Source organism: Coturnix japonica, chromosome 16, assembly GCF_054131305.1.
Source record: "Coturnix japonica strain WE chromosome 16, WE-NBRP24, whole genome shotgun sequence".
In the NCBI taxonomy this organism is placed as follows: domain Eukaryota; kingdom Metazoa; phylum Chordata; class Aves; order Galliformes; family Phasianidae; genus Coturnix; species Coturnix japonica.
The window spans coordinates 3340925-3366678 of record NC_140678.1 but is presented as its reverse complement, the minus strand read 5'-3'; the positions used below and the strand labels follow the sequence as shown (position 1 = coordinate 3366678).

General features: G+C 44.7%; 3 protein-coding genes across 42 annotated transcripts in view; 1 reads left to right on the top strand and 2 right to left on the bottom strand.

The window, feature by feature from the left end:
* Positions 1-4315, bottom strand: part of CPAMD8 (C3 and PZP like alpha-2-macroglobulin domain containing 8) — a 40486-nt gene extending 36171 nt beyond the window's left edge. For 4 of the 6 annotated variants that reach the window (XM_015886180.2, XM_015886182.2, XM_015886181.2 and 1 more), the window contains exons 1-5: positions 4068-4315; positions 2040-2191; positions 1599-1621; positions 230-395; positions 56-108 (exon numbers count right to left, since the gene is read on the bottom strand). In XM_015886180.2, the coding sequence (XP_015741666.2) occupies positions 56-108; positions 230-395; positions 1599-1621; positions 2040-2191; positions 4068-4150 (477 nt within the window). In that variant the 5' untranslated portion in view covers positions 4151-4315. Of the gene's footprint in view, positions 1-55; positions 109-229; positions 396-1598; positions 1622-2039; positions 2192-4067 lie in introns of those variants that run through there. The other 2 variants (XM_015886183.3, XM_085517872.1) reach the window with 2 other exon arrangements.
* A 6404-nt stretch (positions 4316-10719) lies between these two features.
* Positions 10720-17903, bottom strand: HAUS8 (HAUS augmin like complex subunit 8). Of its 4 annotated transcripts, XM_015886184.3 has the most exons (10): positions 17748-17903; positions 17599-17654; positions 17061-17373; positions 15277-15390; positions 14680-14762; positions 14295-14363; positions 13684-13842; positions 12610-12751; positions 11561-11702; positions 10720-11236 (listed from the first exon to the last, which is right to left on the bottom strand). In XM_015886184.3, the coding sequence occupies exons 1-10, from the start codon at positions 17785-17787 to the stop codon at positions 11116-11118; spliced, it is 1239 nt and encodes a 412-aa protein (XP_015741670.2). In that variant the 5' UTR covers positions 17788-17903; the 3' UTR covers positions 10720-11115. The 4 variants fall into 4 exon arrangements, 2 of the variants coding, with proteins under 2 accessions (XP_015741670.2, XP_015741672.2); XR_014935093.1 differs by lacking the exon at positions 12610-12751; XM_015886186.3 differs by lacking the exon at positions 13684-13842.
* Positions 17904-17985: 82 nt separating this feature from the next.
* MYO9B (myosin IXB) overlaps positions 17986-25754 on the top strand; it is a 40520-nt gene continuing 32751 nt past the window's right edge. For 25 of the 32 annotated variants that reach the window (XR_014935090.1, XM_085517860.1, XM_085517859.1 and 22 more), the window contains exon 1: positions 18467-18607. The gene's annotated coding sequence lies outside the window, so the exon portion shown is untranslated. Of the gene's footprint in view, positions 18394-18466; positions 18608-22524; positions 22789-25754 lie in introns of those variants that run through there. The other 7 variants (XM_085517858.1, XM_085517849.1, XM_085517837.1 and 4 more) reach the window with 5 other exon arrangements.

Genomic DNA, 25754 nt, shown 5'->3' with positions numbered 1-25754 from the left:
GAATTTCAGCTTGAAATAACACAACTCTAGTGAGAAATAAACCAGCTCCCCTTACCCTGTCATTGAATGGCCTCAGGTCCGAGGTAACCGTGAACAGATTTATCAGCACTGAAAGAAGGAAAGGAAACGTACTGTTCATCACAGCTGGCACTGAACAGAGGATTCCATCTCAAGAAGCATTGCTTGACAGCAGCCCCAGCACCTGATAAGTTCTCCGAGGCCACATTACCTTTTTGTTTGGGTTTATAGACAGGCTTATCAGTTTGGATGAAAACTGATGATCCTTTGCTATCAATAGTTACTGTGGTGTAATTGTGAAAGATGTAGCCCTCCTCTGTCACGTGGCGGTTGCCCCACACTTTCAGATGTCCCTGTCCACGAAGCCCTGAAGGCACCTAGAAAACAAGGACATCATTGGGTTAGAGGAGAAAAGCTCTAGAGCTTCCCCATGACATTAGGAATGCAGTCATTGCCATGAAGTACAGGGCTCTGGAGTGAGCCAAGATCAGTCACCTGTTGCAATGCACTGCAACTGTGTGCTAGCAATAAAAAGAAGATCATGCTGGGTATTTTACTATGTAAAAACTTCAAAGGAGGCAAAGTCATGCTAAGAACATGGCAGGAAATTCTCTTCTGCCTTTTCCTCATCATTCAAGTAAAGCAATATCCGATCCCACGCGCAGCTTTCACTGGAGGACATACATTAAATGGGGAAATAACAACCCAATGGGGCTGCAGGGGGAAATAGCCATGTTCTGAATGACATGGGTGGCTCAACTGATGGGAAAAGAATTGTACGCTGACACATTCACAACCAGTTGCTCAGAGAAATAAAAGACTATTTGAATGACAGTAGATTAAAAAGTTTAAAAAAAAAACACAAAAAAAAAAAACAAAAAACCCACAAACCAACTCAGGTAATATAAATGTTATAATTGCAGGTCATAATTTGAGGCTAAAACAATACTGACAGGACCAAAATCAGCTGTGATGCTACAGATTTCATAGCAAGTTGTATGCTTTGGATAAAGAAGCCCACAGCATTCGGTACCATTGCTGATGTTTACCATTACATCTATGTATATTACGTCTTCTTGCAGTGTGATGAATAGAAGGTCTTTACATATTTGTATCTAAGTCCAGTAAAGGAGAGGATAAATAAGTATCAAACTCTTTCTGGTAGGATGCAGACACACTGTGCTGTGCCACAGCAACATCCCAGGCCTGTTCCCAAATCCCTGCAGCTACTGCAGAAGCAGTCAGATTTGTTTCCTTATGGCACTGCATAGAAAAGATTCATTCAGATGCAATCAGTTCCTGGCAGGAGCCACATACAGCCTTGACATAGCAATAGGGGCTGCTGCTTCTGTAAAACAGCACAGAGCCACAGATTCAGTTGTGGGTTTTCTTTAGAGGTGGAAGTACTTGGCAGCTGGATTCTGATGGAATGGACTTGGTTGGGTTCTCTATCATCCATCCTCCTGCAGAGCCTCCAGAATGGGACCCTCTATCCGTGCCATAGAGATCAATGTCTGCTGTGGCTGAAGGCAAGTCCCTCATGTTCTGATTAAAAACACCTCAAGGCAACTGACACTCACCTTCAGTTTGATTGTTCCTTTATCTGAAATGAGAGAGAGAGACTGTGTTAATTCCCTCAGGGAAAGGTACCGCGTGTTGTGCTGTAGAAGGGGCCTGGATTTTTGAAACCGGAATCACACAAAACCAACACTGACAGAATCTCTCCCGATTGATGAATACTGCCATATTTTCACTTCAGCACATGACGATCACAAGTGTAAGCATCATTCCCTTCAATTTAGTTAGCAACTGTCAGCCAGTATCAAAGATAAAAAGGTTGGGATCCCATACATCCAAAACACATCAGCACAACCACACCTGGAAACACTCACGGCCAACAATGAATTCAATCCTACTTTGGTTCCAGCTGCATTTTCACCCAAAGTAATTCATTAAGAGACAGTGACGATGCCCCAGAGCACCTCTAAGTAACTCCCAAGCTCAGAACAACAAGAACTCACCCAGAACAGTTCCGTGGCCCCGGGACACAGTTTCTCCTTTCACAACCAACTGAATCTGGACCGTTGTCTCCTTGACAGCATTGAAGATGGTCACACTCACAGCTTCCTCAACACCGGACCGGAATACAGAAGGTGCTGCAATCAAATAGCCCCTAAAATGCAAGATTGGAAGTGGGAGAATAAGAGTGAGATCTTATTTGTACAGCACTTACAGTGCTAAGAAAAGGTGAAGGACAGACACAGGTTCCCAGAACTGCCCATTTGGGGCCATGTCTCCAACGAGCAGCAGTCCCAGCCTTACATAACCGGCATGAAAGGAGCACAGAATGAATGTAGGAATGAGCAGAGTTAAGTGAGTTAACAGTTCATATTTAAAGACACCAATGTTGTTGTATACAGAATACAGGAATGTTTATTGCATAGACCTAAATAAACCAATGCACAGTTAACTAATCATAAAGAAACTGAACATCCCGATCAAATAATCACATCCTGCATCTTTCCAACTCCAAGCAAAGAGGAATTACCTTAACAGACACACAGCATTAAAGCCACCCCTAGCAGCCCCAACTATTGAACAATCTCTGTGTTTCTGAATGGAATCCACACCATTCCTCTGTGACAAACAGTGCTATCACACAAAGCTATCAAATTAAAGTCATACAAACTCGGAATTCCTTGGTGTGTTTGGCTATAAGCGACACATGTATGTTCTCTTCATGGCACAACACCTTTCTGTTTGCTCATTTGTCTGGGTTTTGTTGGTTATTTTCTCCCACCCAAAAGGACTTTCTAAACAAGGCAGCTCCTCGTATGACAGTTTAAGAGCAGTTTCTCAGCCTTTCCACAATGCCACAGGTCAGCCTGCTTCAGCCCGTGATTAATTATCACCAGGGGTAAAGACGATGCTGTTTTACAGCCCCCTCAGTCATCTTCCATCAAATACCAGCCCCGTGTCTCTCTCTCAGCAGGCCTCATTGCCATGGAGATCCCATTATCCCGAAGGAAGTTCAGGTCTCTGCGGCATTCGGGTCACACTGGGTGGGGTATTTATGGACACAAAACCTTCTGCTCACCGGATTTGTAAATTCATCAGAACAACGATTAAAAAAAGAATGACTACTAAGTCTGCACGTTCCCTCTAAGGAAAACATCAGTGATGTATTTAGAGAGGGAGGGAGAGAACATCTGCATCCAGCATGGAACGACTCCATTCAAACTGTCACATAAGCGCAGCGCTGCGGTGCCATATGCGAAGCACATGGATGCACATTGTTCTAAATTGCTGCAGCTCTTCCTGCAGTCCCAGCCTGCTGATACAGCCGTGCAAGTCAGCACATAAACGGCATCTGAACGCTAAATATTTTGCTTGGCAGTTAAACAGTTAAGCTGACAGTGACTGGACAGAGCCCTGAAGCACGATTGACTGAGGGCTCTGTCAGCTTGCACCAAAACTTGGCAGGACAAGAAATACTTTCTAGCAGGCAAGTGAAAATGAGTTCACCGTGGCACTCAGTTAATGCGGCCATTCACGATGCTGACGAGCCATAACGCACCCGGGATAAAGAACAAAGCAAACCTTCATCAAAGCGAGCCTAAACGCGCTGCAACAAAGCGGGGATTCCACTTCTAAAAGCCAACAAAAAACCCCAACTTTCTCCGCAGAGAAACGCTCTCCCGTAGGACGTCCCACAGCGGAGCGCTCCCCAACCTCCGGCAGCGCTACCTCCGGCACAGCCCGGATTCCTGACATAATTGCTGCCAGATAAAAGCATTGCAGCCCCGCGCTGGAGGAGCCGCACACAGGTAGTTCTAAGGATAACTTCCCTCCCCCTCCTCTCCTTCTTCTTCTCTCCTATGCGCTTTTGCACCGGCGAGTACAAACGTGCTGCTCGCAGGGAGCGCCGCAGCGCCCCGAGGCTTTTGTTACGGCCGCAGCAGCCGCCCGGAGCCCTTCGCCCTCCTTCCCCGCCGCCCTCCGAGACAGCGCGGCCGCGCTCCGCTCCGCTCCCCGGTCCCGGTACTCACTGCCTGCCGCGGGGCTGCGCTGCGCTCAGGCCGCACAGGGTCAGCAGAACCCCCCATGCGCAGCGGCGCTCCGCTCGGCGCATCCTGCTCCGGACACGGCTCCGCAGCCGCGGACGCTCTCCGGTGCCGGAGCCTTTTGTTCCCGGGGCTCAGCCCTGCTGGTTCCGCGGCCGCCCCGCTCCGGGCTCGGCTCCCCGGTGCCTCTCTGTGGCCGCCGCCCCCGCCGCGTCCCCGCCCCCGGGCCGCCCCCTCCTGGCCCCGGTGCCCGCTCGGCTCCGGCCCCGGCTCTTTGTCTGCGGTTCCCCGCCCGCTCTGACAGCGCGCGCCGCGCCCCGCACCTCCGCCTCCCGGCCCGGCCCAGGTGCGCCGCCACGCGCGGTCCCAGCGGCCGCTCCTCCTTAATTCATCGCCCCGGTACCGGCCGGAGCAGCGGTTCCTCTTTTGCCGAGCCCGGGCAGCCCCGCGAGGACGGCACCTGCGCGAGAATCACCTTCCTCGTCCGTCCCCGCGCTGTGTCCGCAGCCCGGTGCGGCACCGCCGTGCTCCGCTACCATGAACGGAGCCTCTGTGCTCCGAGGCGCTCCGCTGTCCGACTCCGTGTCCAGCACCAGCGCTGCTGCTCCGTCCCCCTCCGCCCTCAGGCCCCGACCCGTCCCGTCCACCTTCATCCATCCCCGCCCGTGGGCGGCAGGACGGGGAGCTCTCCCAGCGCCGGGCTGCGGCACAGCTTACAGAGCAGGGAAAAGCAGAGATCCCGGCCCTTCGTTCCTCGTTTTTCCTTCTAATTCTGCTTCTTTATGTCGAATATCTTACCCTATACATCGTTGGGGATCTGTCTCTACATTCAGATCTAGAGCAACTTAAGGGCAAAGCTGCTTGTGTGTACGAATGGTCACCCGCAGGAAAAAAGTCCTGCTCAAAACAAATGAGGTATTACAAAAAGGCACTCCGGTAGCTGCTGCTCTCAGCAGGAAGATGTACGAGCATGTATGGATCCATATCCAAAGCAACAGCGGTTATTCAAGGTGACAGAATGAATACCAGGACTCCAAGGGATGCAAACATAGCAAGAAGTTCATCCTCCAACCATTGTGGAGGCAGCCCGGGATCACAGACGTGCTGCAACACGGCTCAGCTCTGCCCCAGCAACTAATGAAAGCCCTCAGTAGCTGTGGGAGCATGAATTTGGTTTTCCCCTCAGCACTGCAGACATGGTGTAAAGTACCAGGAAAATCGGGGGGGTGCAGGGGGAAGGCTATTTTTTGTAGGTTATGACTGAAATGATACCCCCTGAAAATAAAGCTCATCGAGTTGCTAAAGGTGCTAAACTGCCAAATGATTCTGAATATATAAAGCCCACCCTCCTGTCAGCAATGTCAGCGCTGTCAGTGCAAGCCCTGCATTAGTCTTTAAACAAAAGTACATCCCATCTAAAGACTACGGAGGACAGTTCTGTGGGCTCATATCAAAAGGAGTTCAGTCTCTGCAAGGCCCATCACAGCTTTTCGATGTGAGATAACAGCACAGCCAAGCAGGCTCAGAAAGTTTTAAAGAAATCACCTATTTAAGCCCTTCTATTAAAGCATTAATGCACACTAATCCTCCATCTCTGTCTGTCCACAAATACTGTTATGCAGAATTGCCCTGGCTGCAATGGAGTACTCAGTAACTTACTAAATCCAATAAAGACATCCAAATCACACGCTTACCAACTAATTAGAGATCTTTAAGGCTTGCTTACCCCCTTTGGAAGGGTTAGAGTGGTTTTTAGAACTATTTTCCTAGCTGCAGTTCATCTGTGGGAGGGGTTGTGAAATGCCCTGGAGCTTCTTGCAGCTTTCTCATCAAGAAATATTATTTCCCAAGCGAACCAGCTGGGCTTTATGAGACACGACTCACTAGAAGGTATATTGAAATGAGAACGTTTTTCTATTATGACAAGCAGGACTGAAAGAGGCAAAGATAAAACATGACAATTTCAAACACTTTTTCAGCATCCTCACCTTCTCAGATGCACCTTTGGAGCCCCGCACGCCTCAGCTCTCCTACCTGCAAAGCAGCAGCACTGAAGCGAGCCTCTCTCCTAAGGGTAGGACCTAACAGCACCTCGGGGTCCTGTAATTGAAGGCAATAAGGAGGCAAAGTGAAAACGAAGCACCTCTGCTGTTTTTGTGGTAAAGCAGTTTATAAATTATGTACATCAGCTCACCGATCTAAACAATGATTTCGTTAATAGCTCTGCTGAGATCAGGTGAGTTTTGAGCATAACAGCATCCTGCTTTCAGAAACCAAATAATCCCCACCATTAATCATCACATCCACCTGCATAGACACACAAGTTGCTCTTTGCAGACTCACAACTGAGATCTCTGGGCTCTGTGCAGTAAAAAAGCACCACAAAGTGCCTCTGAAACTCCTTCAGAATTGAAGTCTTTCTCTTTGATATTTGCTGACTGTAGGAAATACGGCCATCGCTGCCTCTGCAGACTGCAAAAGCCTTTTAATTACAGAACTATGCGCTATCCTGTAAACGAAGAGAGAATAAGCTTTAGTATCACTTCAAACCATTCAGTTATTGAAACGGAATTTTCTGTGCCTGCCAAAATGAGTCCTGTTCAGTGTGATGCAACAGGTGATGGAATTCCAGCAGCTGCCTCAAGCCACATCTGGGAGCAGTTAGAAGTTTAAAGGAAGTTCTGTAAGCAGTTCTTATGTATAAAAGCGATTCATCAGTTGCATCTATGGGCCATATTCACCACTGCTCACACGGCGCATAGCTCAGATTTTTGCTTGGCTTACAAAATAAAGGAGCTCTGCTGCTCAGGATGGCTGAGGAATCTCAGGCACTTGTCCAGGCTGAGAACATGCAGGGGTTCGTGTGGCTGTATGGTGTATGTCAAAGGGGTGAGAGAGAGACTGCACTTCATAGGTGTGAATACAACCTTATATCAGTCCTACCCTGATAAATCAACTATGTGCAATGTGAGGGTTATCAGAGAAGTAGTCCTCAAACAAGAGGGAGATCTCTGGCTTAGGGGAAGCCAGAACCTCTGGTCCCTTCCTCCCAACAGAAAAAAACACGTTTGTGTCAGTCCTTACAAACTCAGTGACAAGAGAAAGGGTCTACTTAAATTTACAGCATTATATTTGGGGGAGAACACCAAAAATACCTCACACGGTGCCTTCCTCTTTAAAAGCCATTTTTTACTCTCCCTTTTCCTTCTGTGCTTGCACCAGAACCTTGGCAGCGAAGCATAGAAGACTGCAAAAGCAAATGGCCTGCTGGCTTTGCTGAACTACCATAAGCTTACCAGCCATGAGGGTGTAATGCTACAATGAGAGGGGAAGCACGGCAATAATAACAGGGTAGCAAAGTCTTTAGCTGGGGTAAAGGAAGACAAATCCAAAAGCAATAGCTGTAAATATAGAAACAAAGGAAAGAAGCTGCTTACCTCTAGAAGGCCTCAGGTACACAGAGATCTCCAGAAGCTCCCCTTACTGCCAACCCTTAAATGGGGGCTAAGAATCATGGCTACACCCCCTCCAGTCACTTGGCTACTTTGATGTGCTTTGCAATGCACTGCACACACCTGAGCTCCCCTGGTCTGGCCCTGCCCTCCCACCAGGTGCTCCATCACTCCTTCAGGCCATGGCTCAACATTTCTGCTACAGAGGGTAACATATTCTTACAGAAACTGCAGATATACACAGAAATGCTTATTATTTTAAGAGAAACTGTTTCGAAACTTATTCTGCAGAGCAAGCCCTCCATCCTCGTGTCTGCATTACAGGCTGCACAAAATACAATGGAAGGACCAATCTGAAGTTATTTCTGTGGATTGAGCAGGAAAGCCCACATAATCACTGGAAATGCTCTTAATTGGTGTAATTGGCGTGGCTCAGCGGCGCAGTTCAGAGCTGTTCAATCTTCTGCCTCTGCAGAATGCTTTTCACATCCCAGCCATTGCAGTCTGGCCAGAAATCTGTTTATCACATTCAGCATCAGCTTCCGGATCTCCAACAAAGTGGTATTTACTCTAAGGCAGGGCAGGCTGCAGGAACCATGTAAGTTCTCATCAGCCTAAAATGCAGAAACATCTGTTGGGGTCATGAGATGCTTCTTTGCTGTTGATGAGCAAAGAATCAGCTCCATTTGCAGCTGGCACAAACAATGGATTGCAGGACTGAGGAGGCAAACAGGCCTCAGTTATCTCCTGAGCTGTATTTCCACTACAGCACAATGGCAGAAAGGGGTGATTCCTCATGTTGACCCTTGGTGACCTTATGACAGCACAGGAATTACAACAAAAACCACTACAACAAAACCCTCCTGAGCTGGAGGTTAAAACAACCAGGACAGAACTCTCCAAGAAATAACAGCCCACGCTGGGCAGACCAAGCAGTGCAAAACTGGCTTAGAATGACCTTCACCAATCCCATTGTAGAGAACTAGAATACAGGTTTGCAAAGGATAAGTGCTTACATCTCCACCATGCACTCCCACTCTGTCTCCCACAAGCTCTCTGACTTACTTGGCTGGTTACACAACTATTTTCAGTTTTCAAGAAGAGAAAAATACCCCAATCATTATATGTATACACTCAGACACACACACAGACATGAAGCCTTAGGACAACTTCATGTTAACAACTAGAAATATTAACTTCTGGCCCAAAAAATGAACATGTGGGAATTAAGTACTGCAAAAAATTTCAATAGAACACATAATGTTATAAATTATTAATAATGTTATAAATACTGAAGAGAAGGTGGGCATCGCTGTTTCCAGGTGCAAAAGTGAGAGAGGCTCAATAACCTGAAGGAAAAGATGTCTTCAATTGCTCAGTGCTTCAGGCAGACTCAGAGCACGTGATGCTGTTGGAACATTGCTGGGAAATACAAAGTCAGCAGTGTCACATCTCAGCTCCTGCAGTTGCTTGGTTTGGTTTTACATTGTTATGTATGACCGTATGGAGCGTCTGTAGCTGTTTTGTGCTGGAGGAACCTGAAAGACTTCTTGTCTCTTCAAAGAGTCAAAACAGAATCAGTCAGAACCAATATTCCATCAGATCAATAGGGAAGAAAGTCACAGTCCTTTCCTGAAGAGGTGTGCTGCTTTATTCCACTAGTGGCACAAAGCTTTACACAAGTGTTCAGTTTAAGAAAGAACGGCCGTTACGCAAGGCTGGATTCCTCTGGAGCAATAGTGCACATCCTTGTGCTCCTCACTGCTCTGCCCTTAGCCTGCCTTTAGCTCTGAGTTCCACCTCTCTTCAGGCTTCTTTTGCGGATAATGACTGCCACCTGCAGCAGCGAGGAAGTACTTTTGATTGAGAGCTTTTAATCACTGTCACAGCCAGAACCTTTCCTCCCCCTCCTTCAGGGTGAACACGGCAGCATTCCATCTCAACAAACGCCAGATATGTTACATTTCCATAGCTTAGAAAGTGATCAGAGGGAGAAAATCCAGAAAGCAGCTGAAATTGCTTAAGGCTTCTTTCACCCAAAGGATAAACAGCTGAGCGAGGAGGTGCGCATAGTGCTACAGTCAGAGTATGCACACAATATTCTTCAGATGGAAACCACTGTCCCAGAACTCTAACACTTAGAAGTGGAAGTCACTTAACTGAAGAGGAAAGGTTTGATTTAAAAGTATGTCCTACAACCACTTCTTTCTTTTTAGACAAGCAGTGAGGTCTGCCATCAATAAACCCTAGGGCAGACATCCTGCCTTGCATTAGTGCAGAAACAAAATTAAGATTTGATTAACTTGATGATTATCTCATCCCTGCCCCCTCAGAATTAAGGAGATCCCTCACAACTTTCTGAGCCCTGGAAAGACACAGTTACAACAAACAGGTTAAAGGAGCAAGGACACAGCCTAGCGGTTATTCACACTCAGGGAAAACTGCAGTTTGACCACAAGTGTTATCATCTAAGGGCCCCTTTCTACTGAGCTCTGTACCCACCCAAATGACTGCTGACCCACAGCTAACCTGACCTGACTGCTCAGCAAACATCTCCATCCAGTGGTGAATGCCACAGGTGCAGTTTGCCTTCCTGTACAGGAACGTGATCCTGCTGTGTGCAGCTATCTCTGCTGTGTGGCACAAAAGGCAGCACACACACAGGTGAGCTATCAGGTGTAGCTGATCTAACTTAGCTGAAATGAATAGAAACAGATGACAGCTGAAAATAACTGATTGTTCTCCCACCGTGTCATACATAAGCTGCAATGAAACAATGACATTAAAATTATATACAATTAAGGTCTTAATAGCTTGTCACATGTGGACTTCTCATCCAATAGACTGCACGTATTTTCTGATCCAGTTCTACAGCTTAATCTAGAAAATCTAAGAAGAAAATCTAAATCATTTATTTGCATGTTGAAAAAACAATTTCCACAGCCCACATCTATGTTCTAACAGAGCATTATCTTTCTTATTCCAGCACTTACTCAGTATTTAGGTTGCAAGTTTCCTTCCACATTCACAATCTTCTGGCACTGGCGTTTTGGGTGCCAGGAGGACACAACTTGCCCCCAGGACTTTGTGCCTAGAAATCCACATTGTTAATATTAGCCCTGTGGAAGCCAGAGGGAAACAAAAGCTTCTTGAAGAGATGAATGAAGATTTTCAAACACAATGGCTCATTGTACAACAGTGAAAAAAGATGGTCTTTATTGTAAAATAAAGATCTAAAGTGCTTCAATAGAAAGCATCAATACAAAAGCATTCACGTTTTAGTAATTTATTTACAAAACAATTAGGCAACGATTTACCAAAACTCTACTTGTTACAAGCTACCTGTCTCCTTCTGCTCATCAGCCTCATTCATTGCTACCCACCCTACCATCACACCATAAATCTAAACCTGATTTTTAACATACATTGTGCTTTGCTCCTAAGCAAGATTTATTACTTAGATCCGTGCTTGAGTTCATAAGAAACTGAAGTTTCAACAACAAGAACAAGTCTACTGACATAGATTTAGTACCCACCCATCAGTAACAAACAAAAATAAACCACACAGGAATCACAGACACTCAGTTGAAGTACCAGCATTTCACAACATCTTCTCCACGACGCTCTTCACATATTCTTTGATTATGTAGTGAAACTTCTTTACTAGCTTCACATGACAGGTCCTGCATTTGTGTGAGGCTCCTGGAACAAATGAAGCGGGTGAAATCAGTTACAGTGGAGGATAACTTCGACTAAACAACAAAGGGTACGCACATGGAGATTCAGTTTCCCTACCATATAGCCAATGTCAGAAAGCAGCGCTCTGAAGTAGTCCATTAAGATTACACAGACAAAACAAAACAATTCGTTCCTTCATAGGCAAGGTAGGGACAGAAATAAAGATGCCAGCAACTTTTGCAGGACTATTCCCTCAATTAACCCCCCAATATCCATTCTGGATCCAAAAGGTGAGTTCTATACATTTTTCTCTGAATACACAAAGAGTTTTCACATTGTTGTAAATACCTTTGAAGCTCTTTCTCCAGTTTTTGGAACGCCCCTTCAGTACCTTGCAGTTCACTGAATGCTTTTGCACTTTCTTCTGAGGAGTCTGGCATAACTTCTGCCAGAAGTTCCTGTGTGACAGTCAACTCCTTTTGCAGTTTCTCTACAAGATAAGAGCATTTAAAAGAAAAATGCATGCAGTGGACTAATATATGAGATTACGTAATAGCTGCAGTAAGAACGAATGAGTGAACTACATCATCTATTGCTTGTTAAGCCATTAGGAAATCAGAAAAGCCAAATTACTTTTAGCTACAGAGACTAACAGCAACAACCCTCTCTCTGCTATTTTAATTTGCTAATCAAGCTCACACAGAGCACCTCACAGAACTTCACCAGACACAGATGTAAGATAATAATAATAATAATAATAATAATAATAATAATAATAATAATAAAGCTTTAAACCTCCAAAATTCCCAAACTAATTGAATATGGGAAAGTATCACCAACTTGAAATTTACCCCGTCCTTTCCTTTAGCATTCACAAAGCAAAAGAATGCATCTTCTATTCTTCTGAATTTCTCACAAGAATTTTATCTTTTTCAATAAAATCTTTCCATTTGTTTGGAAATGTAAGCAAGTTACTACAGGAAAAACAAGCGAGTCTGTCCACGGGACCAAGCCCTTCAAACAGAAGCAAAAAGACATCACAGTATTTCTACAGCTCTTCAACTTGCCTACACATTAGGAAGAGCAAGGAAGGAAGAATGGAATGAATACAGTTTACAAATCTCTTTTTATATTTTATTTTTTAAGACCGTCTTAATCTAGAAAGTTCATTATCTCCCTATCATACGATTAAAAAACTGTTTGGCAGCAGTTTAGTGGTTCAATGGAGACAGTAATTACTGACATCAAATCACATGACTAATGCTGAAGCCCCGTGTCCAAAATCTATGAGCAGCACACAGAGCTGCTCCAGTGACCACAAGCAGGTCTAACAAAAACAAGTCAGGCACATAGAAACACTTATTTCTGAAAGTATATTTTAAATGTAATTTTCATACCTAGGTATGTTGGCATATCTCCCTCTATGTGAATGTTCTTTATAGGCAATTTATGTCTAGTGGCATCCAGAGCAACTGCAAAGCTTTTATACTGCTCTTTAAACTGTTCAAGAAGAGGAACGAGAGGAGAAAGTACCTCCATCTGAAAAGGACATGATGAATCAACACTTCTTCACAAAACAGCCATTTTGTACATACAACAAGAAAGGCTTTTCTCCATGTAAACGGGATTTAAAACTGGATTGATACAGAAAAACAATTTACAGTATATACACACACACACAATCAACAATTGCCACTCTGAGTTGTTCACTGACAGAAGAATTCACAAAGTTTGTGGTGATATTCCTGTTCTGCCTTGGCCAATAACGGTCTCCTTGATACTACAGCAAGAAACACTAGCAGGCAAAGTGCTCTACATTTCATTCTTTCACTGTAGTTCTGTATTCTCCAAAAGTCTTAATTTTCACAAAGCATATTTGTTAAAAACAAGCATTTGCCCAGTTTTGCAAATCAGTTGTTCAGAACATCCTACCCTTTTAATTTGATGCAACAAAACTAAGAAAATGCTGAGCAAGTGTGGAGGCTTCATCTCCTAAAGATGATTTTCTATCAAGAAAATCATGAAAGGTTCGTCTACTTACAACTAGATCAGAACTATTGCTGTCTAACATACATAAACGACAGAAGATGTTCACTGCTCATCTCTGCTCCAGTCATAACATCCTGCAGTTACACCATTACAGCGTGGTTTTAAGATGTTTACAGACGATGCACAGGAGATGTAAACTGCGCTGGCAACTCATGCATTACTGCTGTAATAACTTCTTCCTGCTTCCATAAGGGACAGTCAAAAAAAGTGACAAAGGCATTTGTTTAGACTACTAGAGAGCACAACATGCTCCAGCAGGGAGTAGATGTTTACAGATGCATAAAACGGTGCCTCAGCAGGCCACAAAAAATCATCTTCTGAGAAAGAACTACTAGATTATTACATTCAAACAATCTAGTAGCTATTATTAGCAATGTAGCAGACTGATTAAACACAGAAGAATGAACTGTAATAAAGCCTACCTGTCTTTCAAGCTCCTCATCAAGTTTTGCTTCTCTCTCTTTGAGCAGAATTTCACGCTTCAACTTAAAGATCTTCTCCTGTTGTCTCTCCTTTTCTTCACACAACATTAACAAGTTTGCTTCTGCCTTTTCCTCAAGCTCAGCAACCTGCTTTCTTTGCTGTTACATCCAAAAGACAACCATAACTAAAGTAACTTACATAATCTGAAGCAATAAATATATGTCCAGTACACTTTAAGCCTTCTCTCTCTTTTCTCTACTAACCCCTAATTATTATTTTTTATTGTAAAGGAAAACTACACATATATACCGCTGAGTGAAAAAGAACAAAATCACTGCTACAGCCTGGAATTCCAAACACTTACTCCTGTTTCCCTGGAACTTTGGTATGTCCATCCCTCATGAAGAACCAGCACCAGCCTAGTAAACTGGCATAGAATTCACTCAAGAGAGTCTCCAAGGCACACCCATCATGTAGTTTCAGACCACATCGTTTACAACACATAAACCATAACAATCTGATGTTTATGGATCAGAATGCATGCAACTTGATATCACACAGTTGTTTGATTTCTTTTTAACCTGAAACACCACACATTTGACTGACTCACCTCTGCAATTAGGTAATTTAACAGCAGCTCCAGAGATTCCAGCTCCTCTACAGAACTGGGATTGTATTTCTTGGGGGAGAAAGAAGAAAAAGAAAGAATATTCTGGATCAGCTGTGATATTTAAACAGTTCAGGATGTAAATAAATTACTGAGAGTCCAGTTTGTGGTCAGAATCAGCATTATCATCAGCAACAGTCACCTAGATGAATGTTAACTAAATGTATATTCTTTGTTCCTCCAATCTTTACACTGTTCTCAGCAGATACTCAAAACACAGGAATAGAACTTGAAGACAGTGTCAAAGGAATTAATTTTCTGACAGAAAATGGTTGGAAAATATTCAAAGATAATAAAGAAGCTTAAAAGTGGAAGCAGTGAGACTCACCGATGTCTTCTTTTTCGCTTTTGCCCCTTTATCTGCTTTGCGAGAAGCCTCTGGCCTTTTAGTTTTCTGGCGGACAGCTTTATCTGTGTCGTAAGAGAAAAGTCCTTACTCTTTTCTACCAATACATGGGGGCACAACAACGGACATCAGATTCTTCAAAGGCACCAAGAAATTAAAGCTGGTACGTCTGCCACTAAAGAACACTTGTGCTTTACTTTCAGCTTCTAATTATGCTCATGGGGTAATGTGGATAACAAGTATTTAATGTTAGGTAACAGTTACAGATAGATTTGGTACAATTCTCAGAAGGGCTGGCTATGGAACATTTATCTGTTACAAAGTCCTGATGTTACTTCCTTCTTTAGCAGGTGATTCTTAACTTTAAAAAGAAAACACACCCAAAAGATACTAAAAAGTAAGAGGTTAACTCCAACTCTGAATGCTTCAAAGTTTTTCAAGTCCTGAAATAAATTCAAAAATAAACATTTATCTTATGTAATAACATCCTTTGGCAATTATAGTAGAAACCTATAATTCCACTATTAGATATATATTCAAGAGAATAATATAAGAAATAAAACGTGAGTGGAAGTTTACCATCAATAGCTGAAAGATCGAGATCCGGTCGAGTAATTTTATCTCCTTCTAATAAAGTGGACTGTAAGTCACCTTTCTCAAAATTACTCTGATTTAACAAGCCAAAGGCAGCACCTGCAGAAAGAATCGTAGAATTACTCAGGTTGGAAAAGACCTTGAAAATCATCAAGTCCAACCGCAGCCTAACCAGAACCCTAACTCTAAAAACCCTACACTAAATCATATCCCTGAGTACCACATCCAAATGGCTCTTAAACACAACCAGGGATGGCAATTCAACCACCTTCCTGGGGAGCCTATTCCAGTACCTAACTACCCTTTCTGTAAAGAAGTTCTTTCTAATATCCAACCTAACCTTGCCCTGGCGCAACTTGAGGACATTTCCCCTCGTCCTGTCACTTGTCACTAGTGAGAAGAGACCTGCCCCACTCTCACTGTAAGAACCTTTCAGGTACTGGAAGAGGGCGATAAGGTCTCCCCCCTCAGCCAAAAGCTGTTGTCAAACTAAAAGAATTAAAACAGATACTCCATAAGCTCACATCTCTGTATGGTTTTGTATGAGAACTGTTGAGTCACAGCCTGAACCTGATTGAGCATCTGGGGAAAGGACCTGGGCAGCCCCGTGAGCACAGATGAAGGCAGTCCAGCTGTGAGACAGGAAGGGGGTGCAGCCTGGCTGCAGCTCTCTTAGACCCCACTGAAGTCTGACTGCCACTGGGGAAGGACCTTGACTTGCGGAATCAAACTCTATAATCCAAAGATGGGTTATAAAGCAGGTATGTTTATTCCAGCATTGCACAGCGCCAGGTGCAAGGGGGATAGCTCCACCAAACTTGCACACCATTAGGAGAAAGCGTGCAACAGATATAGGCTGAACTAATACATCATCAATAGTTTGCAGGAATTTGGATACATATTCATTACATTCCTGAGACCCCATTAACATGCAGTCCCCCCCCCTTGTGCATGCCTAGTGAGTTGTGGGGGTGGTCGTGGGATGAAGGCTCATCATCTTCCTCGCTGTAAACTTTCGACCCTTCAGGAGGGGCACCCCCCAAACTGGTTCCAGCTTGCTCTGTGGACATCTAATCACCACACTGTTCTTGGGCTGTTCCACCCTTATCGTCATGGCCTTCATCCCCTTGTTTTCTCAATTAGTGTCTGCAATTCCCCCTCTCTCTGCTCTCCCTTAACATAAACTATCTGTAACTACCCTTTGCCTTAGTGAGGCCCCCTTTCCCTCTCTGTAGCAAAGTGTTCTCTTTTCATCTACTATGGCGTCCTTTTTCATTACTCAACCTCTTTCTGGAGATCCCTCCTTGGTGAAGCTTTTCCCTGTGAACCTGGAATCTTCTGATACAAGCAAGAAATCCTCTTTCTTTATAGCACTTTCTATCATGCCTCTTCTGTCATTGCACCTTTGCAGTAACGCCTTTCCCATTATCTGTCCAATTGCTACAGCTTTTACTATGGGGCAAGGTTTTCCACATTCACTTTATATACACCAGTTATGTATTCCTGAACTTACCCAGAGATAAAGTAGTTCAGAATCTTATCCTAGGCATTTCCAGATTATTGTTTTATGATCACACCCAGACAAGAGTTTGCATCTCTTAATCCTACACATTCATTCCTTTTGCATACAGACAGCAATTAGCACTGATGCAAGTAACACAAATGATCTTTTCAGATGCTTAAAGTTACTAAGAGTTGCAGATGCTGGGGAAAAAAAAAAAAGGCTGAGAAAAATGACAGAACTTAGAAATCCTTTTGGTGAGACCTACCTGCAGCTTCAGGCTCCTGAGAAAGGCCTGAGCCTGCTTTAGCTGTGGAAGATGCTGCTGTGGAAGATTTTGCTGCTGTGGAAGATTTTGCTGCTGTGGATGATTTTGCTGCTGTGGATGATTTTGCTGCCGTGGATGATTTTGCTGCCGTGGATGATTTTGCTGCTGTGGATGATTTTGCTGCCGTGGAAGATTTTGCTGCCGTGGAAGATTTTGCTGCTGTGGATGATTTTGCTGCTGTGGAAGATTCTGCTGCTGTGGAAGATTCTGCTGCTGTGGAAGTCGCTGGCAAAAGGGATTTTGATGCAGCATTCTGACAACCAAGAAGCAGACAGGAGTGAATGTCAGCACTAACCATAACCAGCACTACCTCACCACGATGCCCAAAGGAAACTGCTGTCCTGGGATGCCCGTGTGCTCTGTTTTGAGCTGAGCACAGCCCCGAACCCCCAGCCCGTGTCAATTGAACACCACCCTCATAGAACAGCAATGCTTCTGCTTCAGCCCCGCTTCCACAAGTCACAGAGTGCCCCAATACCTTACTGGAATCTTTCTTATCGTACTGCAGGTAGCGGGACTTCACGATTCTTCCCCCTGGAAGAGCACAGAGCGTTCAGCCGGGCCCGCACCTCAGCGCGCCCACCACGCCTCAGCCGGGCGGGCAGGGTTTCCTCACCCCGTCGCTACCTTTCCGCTTATTCAGGGACGGTTCTCCGTCTCCGGACATCTTTTCGATAGAGAACAAGGGATGACGGCGGCACCGAACTGCGAGAGACAAGAACGAACCGGCGCTGAGGAACGAAGCCGCGCTCACCGCCACGGCCGCCAACACGTTCGAACCGCGCGCAGGCGCAGCGCCGCCCCAGGCTGAGGGATGGAGGCGCCGAGCGCCCCCTAGCGGCGCGGAGGATCGAAGCGAGTCCCCACGGCCGGGGTCGGCTCTGCGCCCTCGGGAGGATGCTCCCCATTAGAGAGCAGCGCTGCGCTGCCCTTAGCATTCATTAGCCTGCCACAAGCAGGGAACACCCTACGGAGGCTGTCAGGGATTGCAGACGCTGCCCTTTCCCTCAGCCTAAGGTCCTGCTGGGGAAGAACGAGCCCGCCACAAGGATCTCCTGCGCCGCCCCAGCGCTGCAGAAAGCCGCTTGGGGAAGGCGATGAGCGCCAGCAGCGTCGTGAGGCGACGCTCCCAGCCGGGCTCTGGGGTCTCGAGGAATCCACCCGGTCCCGTTTCTCGCCGTTCTCAGGCAGCAGCCGGCTCCCCACCAGCCCCCGCCTGGGTCAGCCGCCCACCAACACGCCTCGCACTGCACTACCGCCAGGGGGCGCTGGGGTGAGGAGGGGGCTGTGAGCATGCGCAGTGCGCGCCAGGCGCTGAATGGGCGCCGCCCTGCCTCCCTCCACCCGGAAGTGGCGAGCGGCGGCTCCGCGGGGCCTGAGGTGGGCGCCGGAGGTAACGGGCGGAACAGCGCGGAACAGCGCGGGGCTTCTCTCTCGGCCGAGCTGTGGAGCGGCGGTGCCTCGGAGGGAGCTGGTTTCGCGCTGAGGTGGGAGTGGGATTGCTCGCCTGTGTGGGGTGGGGATCCCTCCGCCCCCCTCAGCTGTGCTCATCCGCGGGGCCGCTCGGTGCCGCCGTGTGCTCAGGGTCGGTCTGTCCGTGCTCAGGGTCGGTCTGTCCGTGTCTCTGGAGCAGCCCGGAGCGATTCGTATCGACACCTTCGCGCTCTCCCAGCGCTTTCTCGTTCCTTTTGGGCTGCGTTTGACAACGATAGAGCTGCCGTGCTCTATGGCACCATCGATGCGATGTGCCGCTGTAGCAGCTCCGGGTCCTGCTGGGTTTGGCTGTGGGAGCGGAGCTTCCCTTTGGGGCACAATTATGGAGCAAACCCAGCGGTGCCGTCCTGACTGTGACAGCAAAGTGCCCATGGTGCTGCCGTGGGATGGTTTCCCGGTGCCGTTATTAAAGCTGTTCTCTATTGCTCTGTAAGTATTTGTGCACGGTTTATTAGCTGGCTCCGTTCACTAGTTTGCTGTGTGAAAGGTGAGAGGTTCTTTGTACCCAAACGAGTTGGGTGGATGCAATTCGCCTTTCGGAGATGACATCAGAATCCTCCCACGTTGCTCCTCGAGGTGGATGGGGATCGGTTTGTCTCCTGAGCCATTTGCTACCAGGACCTTGTGGTGCATAATGAGAAGGTCTCTGATTTCAGACCTGTCAGCCACGATACGAACGACAAAGCTCTTGCCCTGGAGTCACGGTGTGAGGTGCTGTACCTGTTCTGCTGTATCTGTCCAACTTTAGGAAGTCTCTGGTGCCTTTAACTCAGAATCCCGACAGGAACAGATGTTGGTTTTCCTAAATTAAACGTGTGGAGAACTTTTTAAGACGTAGGTTTGTTAATGATACTTTCAGATTCACTGTAGTGCTTTTCTGAAGTGTTAGGATGGTGTGTTTGTCTTCAAACATCAAGAGCAATGAGATTCTCTGCCTTCTTTACCTTTGTAGTCTTGTAACGTCTCTGCTTTTCTGCTCCATTTCCTTTAGCAGAAGCATTAACTTACTAACGTTAAACTTGAGAACTTGTGACCATTGAATCGCTGTGGGTGTTTTGCCTTTTTCCCTTTGTCACTGTGCTCGAATGTTTGCCGCAAAAAGCTTTTTTTTATTAGCAACTGAATGCTAGAAATGGTGCAGTGATGGGGCACCTGACTGCCCAGCCAGGGTGGGGAGAGTCATAAGCCTGTGTTTTTCTGTGCAACCTAAAACGTTTGTAGAACTGAATAATTCAGGAAGAGTAAACACAGCTGATGAAAAATTGAAGTGAGGTTCACCGTGTAAGTAAGTAATGCTTTTACAGGCTGTTTTCTGACAAATGATGATTCAAACATCAGAATTGTTGAGTAATCCCCTGAAGAACTCTTTGACTCACATGCACGAAGCTCAGTATTGCGTATGAATACAGTCTTTCCATAGCTGTGGATGGCCATGGGGGGGAGGCTGGGTGGCCATAAGATTTTCCTTTAGAATGGAGAAATTCCTATGAGGTGCAACAGGATCAGCTATCGGAGCAGTCATGGAACAGGGTAAGAAAATGATTCACCAAGCAATCCATGCTTCAGAACTTCGAAACTTGAAGACCACAGGGGTTCATTAAGTCACATTTCTAAGAAACGAGCTGTTCTTTACCTGCTTATCTTTTCCCTCTGATTCTTGAGTTATTATTTTGTCCATTGCAGTCAGATTTTACTGAAACAACATCTTCTAACGTGATTGAATAAGATACGTGTCCTTCAGGTAGTTTCTTGGTGTATCAATGGATTCACGTGTGTCTGAGTTTCTTTTTGCTCACATCTCCTAACACATCCAGTTGTTCCTTTGTTCCTTCAGTTCTTAACAGGGACGAATTTTTGTTTCCTCTGACTCATACTGGGGTGTACATCTGTAAGCTATGACACCACACTGTGAGGTAATAACATGCTATAGACTTTAATGTCACTGTAACCCAGATAAAGTATCCTTGTCTCGAGGTTATGTTGCGTGTCTGAGTCACTTGGAGGAAGCAGAGGCTGCATCTTAGGTGATTTATGGGCACAGATTGGGATCAGGGCCTGGAGGGCCAGAGGGAGCAGAGAGGAGGTAGATGGGAAGGAACTGCCTGCAATGAAGATCTTTTTATTTTTTTTTACTTTTTCCTGTATTACACCGTGCTACTTGCACTGTAATGCAGCTTCTGCTTTATTGGGCAGCCTGTGGCAGACGGTAACTTCTCTAGTGGGATGGTTGCAAAGAATAGTAAGAAATGTGTTGTAAATTTGTGTGTTTCACTCAAAACAACTTCTTTTGGTGTAGAAAAGAGCTTTTAGTTGAGGAAAGCCAAGGGTTTGGAGTTATTTAGTTCAAGAGAACCTTATGTGGCCAAGTAAAATACTGAAGTGTCACTATTACGCAGAACAACTTTCAGGTAAATCTACAAGAGTCTGGAATGTTTGGAAAGAAATCGATTTGTTCAGTAACAGCAACTGTATGTTCTTGTGATGTGGTGAGGCAAGTTGAGGCCTTTGCCTTACCTATAAAGCACCATTGGTTCTGGAAATCCTAGGCTGTATCTGCAGCCTGTTGTCTTGCTATGGAAGTTCCTTGCTTTGGAAACTGAGGTTAAGTAACAACGGAGTGTGTTTGAGATGGCTCGGTGTTATTTGGTTTGATCAGAAGGAGGCGGCTCTTTTGGGGACAGCATTTAGCAAATGTGATGTTGATGGGTTGTGGAGGTTGGGTCCTTGTGATGTGTTTCTACTTTTTGTGTTGGAAAATACTTGATGAGCAGCGTGAGGAGCTTGAATCGTTCAGATTGAGGAACGCAGCGTGGAAGTGTACGTGAAAATTTGAAGAAGTAGAATATTACAAAGTTCATCCTCAATAATTTTGCTGTAATGGTAGCTTTCCCTTTTTAGCTTTGCTATGATTCATTGACTAAACATGTGCCTTCAAATTATGGCCTTATTTAAACTAAACAGATACCCTGCACTGATCGGGGCCAAGTTCTTTTCTCAAATTTTACTGCATTATTAAATAGGCAATGTTGGGTTTGATGCATATTAGGAACATTAATTAGTTCAGTGGAGACTTAACATTCAGAAAATGGCATCAAAAATATCATAGGGAATTTGACTATTTTCTTTTCCTGTTAATGTTGTTAGAGGCTGGGGAAGGAAAATTACAGATCAGTGATAAATTACGTAGCTTAGTATGTTTCTTTCATACAGTATTGATGCGGGTGCCTGAAATGTTGTCCTGTCTGGCAATTTAAGTGGCAGGTCTAAGCAATCCTACAGCAACAGATTCAATAGTTTGGCCTCGCTTTCAGTTAGATTATTGTTTGGTAAACCCAGTGTTTTTTGGTTTGTCTTCTAAGCAAGCAAAAGTGTTAATTTATAGGTAATATAAAAAGAGAAATATGGCTTTGTACTGTTGTTTTCTATTGTTTTATTTCTAGAGCCGTTAACAGACTATTTGTAAGGTTTGAGTACATGAGGCAATAGAGGAAAAGGAGCAAAATCCTGAGGAGAGGTTTTGGGCTGCGTAGATGTGCTTCCATTTCTGTGGCATGCTGGAGTTTCCCTGCTAGGACAGCTGAGTAAAGTGGCTGTAGCTGGTATCTTACATTGGTCTCTCATTACTCAAGACCTCCCAGTTCTCTTCTGTCATGCTTGAAACAAACACCACTAAACGGTGTGTTTGTCATACTGGGATAACAAAACCACTGTTTCAAGGTACAGATCGTGTATCACTGCATCTTTTAACATACAAATCCCTTGCAGGTGATGCTCCACTCATACTGAAGTAATACAGCCTAACGCTTTGAATTAAATAGCAGAATACAGAGCTTTGTACTTTAACTTTTCTTTTGACTTTTTGCCTTTCCCATCTTGCCTAATTCTTCCTCTGCTATTTTTCACCACACAGGTGCAAACATTTAATTGTTTTGCAGATACTGACAGCTGGACTTAATTTGAATTGCTATGAAAAGGCATTCTTGCTCTACTGGAGGAAAGTAAAACATCTTAAGGAAAACAGGAAGGACTCTGAATGTGAAGTCTAAACTTAGTTGATGTACACCTCGTGCCAGTTTCTACCTCCCACGTGTTAAGTTCTCTAACACACAGCTTTGTTTCTTCTCATGCTTTGCAAAGGAGCTACTTATAAGGAGAAGCACTGCAAGAAATCAAGGTAACTTTGCAGAAATTTACATCTACAAAAGGAACTCTGCAGTGATGAGGCTGTGCTTTTCTGTGCTTTTGCATGCTGACCCATATGGTTTCATTATTACCTTCCACTCTTGCATTTCTCCTTTTTCTTCCAGTGTTCTCTGCACCTGAATGCAGTCGTCCTTGATGAACCAGATTTCATAGAAACAATGAGTATTTTGATTCCTTAAATATTTCTAGATAATTTAAAATCATAAAATCAGAACTAATCATTGTTCAGACCACTCAACAGAAGTGAGAGGGCGGTACCTAATTAACTACAACACACCCCTACAGCACTTCTGTACCTGGGGACTGTCTGACTTTCTACAAAGGCCTTTAGGTAGCCTTGCCATTGCAGTTGGGTTTCTGCACTGCAGGGCAGCTCTCTGATAACATTTGTGTCTTCTGTTACTCTCGGTTTGTCCAGCTTTGAATTCCACCCCAGGCTTTGGTTATAGCTGTGTCCTCGGCACCGATGAGTGCTATCAGACTCCAGTTCCCCATGCAAGGACTCAAATTGCTATCAGACTACAGTGTGTGTTTCTAATAGACAAAGCTTCCAGAGGATTTTGCTGTAAGGAGCTGCTTTCTGACAGATTTTGTTGTTTTTTACAGCTTCTAAATAAAACGTTAGGTATATTCTAGATGTGGTACTGGTCCTGAACCTTCTGTGTCCAAAGGTAATATGGCCACCTGACTAAATACCCATTTGATGTGGTAATTATGTTAACTGTTATGCTGTGGTGTTGTGTAAGGAGCTCATGTTTAAATGATTACCCAATAGCTTTTCAAGCCTATTTCAGTTACTGCTTTTCAGGATAGTTCCTATTCCAGCCCTCTGGTGGTGCTTGCTTGTTAGGTAAATCTGAAATGATGTACCTGTAAACTGAGCTGGAGTTTGCTTGCTCCTGTCTTGCATCATTCGTCCAGCTTTTTGGTTACCTACTGCCTTCTCAATCTCTGTATAATACGTTTGTTATCAGTAATTCTATTTATCTTTGTTTTAGCACCATGCTGAAAATATTCACTTTGATGGCAAGAATCCAACTTCTTTAGGATCTCATAATCCAATTGCTTGATGATCATCCATCCATAATTGAACACTGAAGCTCCTTGTGTAGCTGACCTGCTCTCTGTCCATCTTGCCATCTCTGGATGCTCTTTGCTTTTAAGTTCTGCTTCATTTTATGAAATGCTGTTGGTAGGAGGTCAGGGGTGCACTAAAGTCTATCTCTTTCTGAGCAGTACTATCATCAGGCTTGACATCTCTAAGAAAAATCATAAATTAACTGGAAAGCAGCAGTATTTCCTCAAACCTGTTTGTAATAAATAGGTATTCTGATTCTTGATTAGAAGAATTTAAGTATTATGTTCATTCTTAGTCAAGTAAACTACGTAACAAAAGGAGAACTGATTAAAAGGAAATAAGCATAGTTGAGTGCTACTCTTCCTTAAGTGATGTGCAAATTTCTGCTTTTCTCCTTAAGTCTCATTGTCAGTATTGAGTGAGTGCATCTGATTGGAGCAGCTGAGTGAAGGAGTAATCTTAAAGCTCAGTGCAGTGAGAAGCCATGTCTGGATTCCAGATCTGATCATAAAGAGGCACTGTTATGCTGGTGGCCTTTCTGTTTACTGCTGATGTGACTGTGTGCTGAAATCATGCATCAGCAAGTTCTGCTGTAGTTTAGCTTCCAAAGCTCTCACTGAGTGGCTGGGGAAGCAGAACTCTCACCTGTTTACACTTCCATTCAGTTGCCTGATTCAGAAATCTGTGTAGCATGATTGAGTTAAGGCCAATATCTGCGCATTGCTTTGCCAGAAATATTGCTCCTTCAGGATGAGAGTCTCTCTCCTACTGGTTTCTCACACACCTGAGCAGTCTGTCTGCTGTCACTGTTGTTTGCTGTAGTGTGCCAGGCCTGGGTTTTTCACTGTTGAGAAGAGAGGCCATCTGCTCTGGTTTCCTCTTTAGAAAGTTTCATGTGGGAGTCTTGAGCAATGCACCAAATACGTATCCTGACATGAGATGAAGTTAGGAAGTGTCTGTCAGTGTAGTGAGAGCTCAGCAGCTCGGTTCAGCTCTTCAGGGTAGGCAAAAAATTGGTGCCGTAGCTCTTAAGGTTCTCTTCTGGTCAAAATGTTTTCTGAGGGGACTTCCTCTGTCCCAGCATCCAGTGTGTCTGAAATCAGTTGGTGGGAGGAAAAAAGAGAAAGGGGGAAGTCTTCACCAGACTGTCCCCTTTGGACTGTCAAGGTAGTTTAAAAGGAAGGTGGTCACTGTTCCTTTTTACTGTCTGTGCTCCAGATTCATCTTCCCCTTGAGCAGCATTCTGCTGTATGTTTTGCTATGCATTCAGATGTTTGAGTTTCAGTAGGTTAAATAAGCTTTATTATTGTGTAACTTTTCAGAGATACTTCAGGCTTGTTATGCGCAGACTAGGGATAAGTAGCAAAAATGGAGAGGGGTTTTGGAGCTCATTGTTCCATCCTTGTGTATGTTCTTGCAACAAGCCTTCCATAATGAATGGAGAATTTAGCAGGGCAAGGAAGCATTCTATGAGGAATCATATAGCTTGAGCAGGGATGTGCTGTGGTTTGCCTTTCTCTGTGGCTTGCTCAGCCTTCCTTTTGATGAGTAGCCACTAAAAATGATCTATCTTGCATAACAGTGTCTTCTCAAAGCTTTCTATTCAGAGTTCCCTTAAAGCACCATTCTCTGCTCTGGGGCTGTTCATGAGGCAGAGCTATGTCATATGTTGCTCTGCAATGATTCATTACTTGCAGTGGAAGTGGCAGCTAAATGCTTCCAGCTCTTCTGATTTTAATTTGAAATGATCACTCTCTGTGGCCTTATGCAAGTTCCTGTGCAGTTATTTAGTGGCAAAACAGCAACTTCGTTGGCATTTATCTGCTTTTTGTTTTCCCTTCCTTAAATATTTAGCAAGC

What these genes read in the sequence shown, in the direction of transcription:
- HAUS8 (XM_015886184.3), bottom strand. Translation starts at nt 17,787, where the DNA reads ATGTCCGGAGACGGAGAACCGTCCCTGAATAAGCGGAAAG. An exon ending in TCAGGAGCCTGAAGCTGCAG is followed by an intron (nt 15,391 to 17,060) that starts GTAGGTCTCACC and finishes TTCTTTCTGCAG; the next exon opens with GTGCTGCCTTTGGCTTGTTA. An exon ending in AGATATGCCAACATACCTAG is followed by an intron (nt 11,703 to 12,609) that starts GTATGAAAATTA and finishes CTTATCTTGTAG; the next exon opens with AGAAACTGCAAAAGGAGTTG.